At 34.1% G+C, this 3,987-nt stretch overlaps 2 protein-coding genes across 3 annotated transcripts in view; both read left to right on the forward strand.

Moving 5' to 3' along the window:
- The window catches only part of SELENOK (selenoprotein K), a 3,972-nt gene extending 1,144 nt beyond the window's left edge, over positions 1-2,828 (forward strand). The window contains exons 3-5 of one of the 2 annotated variants that reach the window (XM_085302365.1): positions 724-801; positions 1,505-1,597; positions 2,596-2,828. In XM_085302365.1, coding sequence (XP_085158491.1) covers positions 724-801; positions 1,505-1,597; positions 2,596-2,599 — 175 coding nt within the window. In that variant the 3' untranslated portion in view covers positions 2,600-2,828. Of the gene's footprint in view, positions 1-723; positions 802-1,504; positions 1,602-2,595 lie in introns of those variants that run through there. The other variant, XM_085302366.1, reaches the window with a different exon arrangement.
- Positions 2,829-3,738: 910 nt separating this feature from the next.
- ACTR8 (actin related protein 8) overlaps positions 3,739-3,987 on the forward strand; it is a 9,087-nt gene continuing 8,838 nt past the window's right edge. Inside the window, exon 1 of the mRNA XM_085302546.1 lies at positions 3,739-3,948. Within this exon, the coding sequence (XP_085158672.1) occupies positions 3,739-3,948 (210 nt within the window). The remainder of the gene's footprint in view (positions 3,949-3,987) is intronic.

Genomic DNA, 3,987 nt, shown 5'->3' on the forward strand with positions numbered 1-3,987 from the left:
TTTATATTTATCACAAGTAGAAGCTACTCAGTGGAAAAAAAAAAAAAAAAAAAAAAAAGTTTTACTATGACAATGTGGCTTTGTTTATTAAGCATATAGCATGCATAATAAGCATATTAAGCATGTAATATATTTAATACAAATAAACTGTATGAAAACAGATGGTAACTTGCTGGCAGTTCAAGTGAGTTTTATTGTATGGTAGATAATGTTTTCAACAACATATAGGTGACATTCGTAATTACTTAGTTTTTAAGACTGTGAAAAAAGATATATTTTTTTTGAACTACTGGTTTGTAACAGTTGGTCAAATAATTGAGACAAGCTTTGGAGAATTTCTAGTGGTGACAATAGTTTCTGGCTACGTAAGAATAATTACACAGCAGTAATCACAAATTTAAGCTCCTAGATTGACATTCCTAAGGAAATAAGTCTTAAACAGTCCTTCGTTATTTCACTTACAAGTTTGTATTTGGTGAATGTCTTGTACTTTATTTGGTAGAATACATTTCATAGTTTTAAATATGAACATTTGTGTTTATTGAAGTTTACTGGGGGAAAAAAGTTACAAAGATTATTAAAAAACACTAATTGTGAGAAAATACACTACTCATTTCTCAACACTATTTTTTTCATCCTGTTTCTCCTCTTGCAATCCAGAAATTCTGAAACTGTTTATTTCTAGCAGTCAATTTACATAAGTCCTCCTGTTTTATTTTTCAGTTTCCAGAGCATTATTCAACCAGATTTGAGAAGGAGAGGCTATACATCTTCCTCCTATACATATAATGACAGAAGAGGGTATTATTTCATATTTACACTAGTTTTCTATCTGAGCAGAATGTCTTAATATATTCAGATTACAGTTACTGTGATTTGCTTTGAATCAGGACACATCAGGAGATTAAAATGTTATTTTTCTTTTCTCTGAAAGCTGTGGATAACAATGTATTTGTTCTAGACAGTTGACTAAGAGTATAAATCTAACTCTCACTAATGCAATGTTTCCAAAACCCATAGTGGGTAATAGCATCTCTGAAATTTTTGTTAAACTTATATTAAGCCTTTGGTCTACACTAAATCAGTTGTTGCATGTATTAGTTTATCATAGATTATCTATGAATTTTAGGGAAAACAATTTGTTATATGGATATCATTTCTATAGTTTCTGAAGCATTAGAAGCAGTGACTTCCAAGTAGCTCGCTTATGGGAAACACTATGATTGCAGTTTTTCTTTGTTCTTAGTAGATGGCCTTACTTTTTTTTGTAGAGCTGTATAAAGCCTCAGTTTCCTGTTGAAAAATAGGAGTAATTGGGACAGTCTGCACAGCAGAATTTTCATGGAACTGGGTTGGGTTTTTGTGTTACAACTTTTCACACAAAACTAAGTAACTTTTCTAGAGGACCTAACTTCCAGTAACTGTAACTTAAAGGTAATGTTTTTGTATTTCTAGTTTAATAGTTGAACAGGGGTTAAATATATATATTTTTTTTCCTTCTAAGACCTCCAGGATATCCTCGCCGTAGGATGGGTCGAATAAATCACTGGGGTGGAGGTCCCAGTCCACCACCAATGGCTGGAGGTGGATGAGGAAGGTAATTTCAAATCTGTTACTTCCTTCTTTGAACCTTTAAAAAAGACAGTGGGGATGTGCTTCATGTAAATTCCCCAAAGTTCCTTACTGCCTTTTTAGTAGCATGGAGATGGATATACAAAGTGTAGTATAGATTCTTGAACACACTGTAAGAAATTATTTGGAGCTCTTCCTCTTTTTTTGTTGCCAATTTACGGTTCAATACAGAGCACTAGTGGCTGAAACTTTTTTTGCATTTCTAATGCTTAACATAAGACAGACATGGGATTATTTAAAGTAGATGCTTATTGTTGGAAAAGATGATTAGTAAAGATGGTAAAAGGTGCTTTTTCTTCTATTAGTGATATAGCTATGTAAGTCTTGTTTTATAATACAGCATGTAACTCAGAATTGCCTAAAAAGGTGGAAGACCTTTGAAAAAGTCCTGTTTTTACCTTGAATTTCTTACCATGGCCTGAATGCTGTAATTCAAAATGTTAATTTAATGTAAGGGTTGTTCAGTTAATTAATTCAGCTGGTACGTGTTTCATCTAATGTTGAATTTATATGGCATAGTTTAATCTACTTAAGGACTTGACTTAATTCTTTTTGTCTTTCTTTTTCATGAATTACTCTCCTCATTATTATCATAAGGAACGTTTAAAAGAGGAAAAAACACTTGTAGGTGACTAGTAATCAGTAATTCTTGTTTATCATAGAAACTAAGTGTAGCAAACAAAAAAAAGGTATACCTATATTTCAGTTTCCTTAAAAAAAAAATAAATAAAATAATCCTTTCCATGTTTTAACCTACATTTCTTTATCTCTGAGTAGATATGAGGCCCACAAAGTCTGTGGGGAGGAGGGCTTTTGAGAGTTTGCAAGCCTTTGACAGATCTCATTTAGCCAAATTAAAAACACAATTTATTTTTAAGTAGTTACTTGMATTGCTTTATCTCATAAGGGAAAAGCATTTTTGTTGTTTCTAATGTGCCTTAATATTTTTTTAATGTATTTTAGGTAAATGCCTGCTGCAAAAGGCAGGCAAATGAACATGCACATTTGCAAGATGAAAGGGAAGAAGAGTTCACTGGCGGACCAAACGAGTTTGAATGTTGCAAATGTGTATGTCTAACTGGAAACTGTTCTGTGATGCAAGCAGATTAATGAAGTTGTACTGGGAACTCCCTCTTCAAGGATCCAGTGTAACTGAACTGCAGTTTTATTAAATTCATGTTTACTGTCTGTCTAAAGTCTTTGTATAGTTTCTGAATATTTTACTGTAGTTGCAAGATAATAAGTAATATATTTGGCTTATCACAATGCTGACTTTTTCATCATTTTTATAAAAGCAAAAAAATCTGAAGTAGAATAAGTCCTTTTATGCTCAGATGGGTAAAAATACATGAATGTGATATTTATCTGTTTGGTGTAGGAGGTCAGTCAAGGGTCAAACTTAAGCAAGCCATGCTTCCTCATATATGTATTCCTTATATATTATTTTTACATATATATTTTATTGTATATAATATATATATACTCCCTTTTTTGACAGTACTAACATTCTCTATCTTGCTATATTTTATAATATTAATGATACTCTATGAACACACTTTTTTAGTGTGACCTGCAGATTACTTTATTTTACAATCTTCCCTTTTGCAAAGTCACCTCATTATGCCCCATAATTGTTTTTTATATAATATGCCTGCTTTATCACTTGAAATGAATTCTTTCTGCATCATAAACTTACTCAAATGTATATATCTATTCAGCATACAATACCCGATGGGACTTTTTCTCTCTGATAAAATTAGGCTAGGTTTTTATTAAAGAAACAGTAACTATACTTAGTGATAACACTTAAAATAATGGAGAAGCTAGTTACAAGGTAGTTACTGTTGGAAAGAATTTTCCTGATTTCAGGAAGGTTTTCATTGTTCTGGGGGGTTGTTTGTTTGGTGGCTTTTTTTTATTTTCTTTCAATTGGCAAGAACTGTGTATACTTAAGAAAAATATAAAGTGCCAGGGAAAACATCAATTGAATTATCTTGCATTTTGGACTTGARCTTTTCTAATAATCTCTTCAGCAGYGAATTATTACAAAAATCCAACAATGTGTCTTTGCTAGTACATGTGTTAGTTACATTTTGCTCACTGTTCATGGTGAAAGCAGCCCTTGCAGAGGTTCGTGCTCTTGATACACACAGCTACACTGAAGTGACTCCTTCAGCCTTCCCTGCTGCCAGCGCTGACCTTCGGGCCAAGGCACGGCTCCTCCTCACCTCCGAGCGCGGCGTCCCGGCAGGCCGCAGCAGCACGCGCCGACCGCGGCAGGGCGGACGAGCCGTCTCAGGGGCCCGCAGGCAGGCGGTACGTGCCGGCGCCGCCGCCGCGCCTCCCCGATCTTCG

This window comes from Rhea americana, unplaced genomic scaffold (assembly GCF_003343005.1).
Source record: "Rhea americana isolate MKP2758 unplaced genomic scaffold, rheAme1 scaffold_19, whole genome shotgun sequence".
NCBI lineage: Eukaryota > Metazoa > Chordata > Aves > Rheiformes > Rheidae > Rhea > Rhea americana.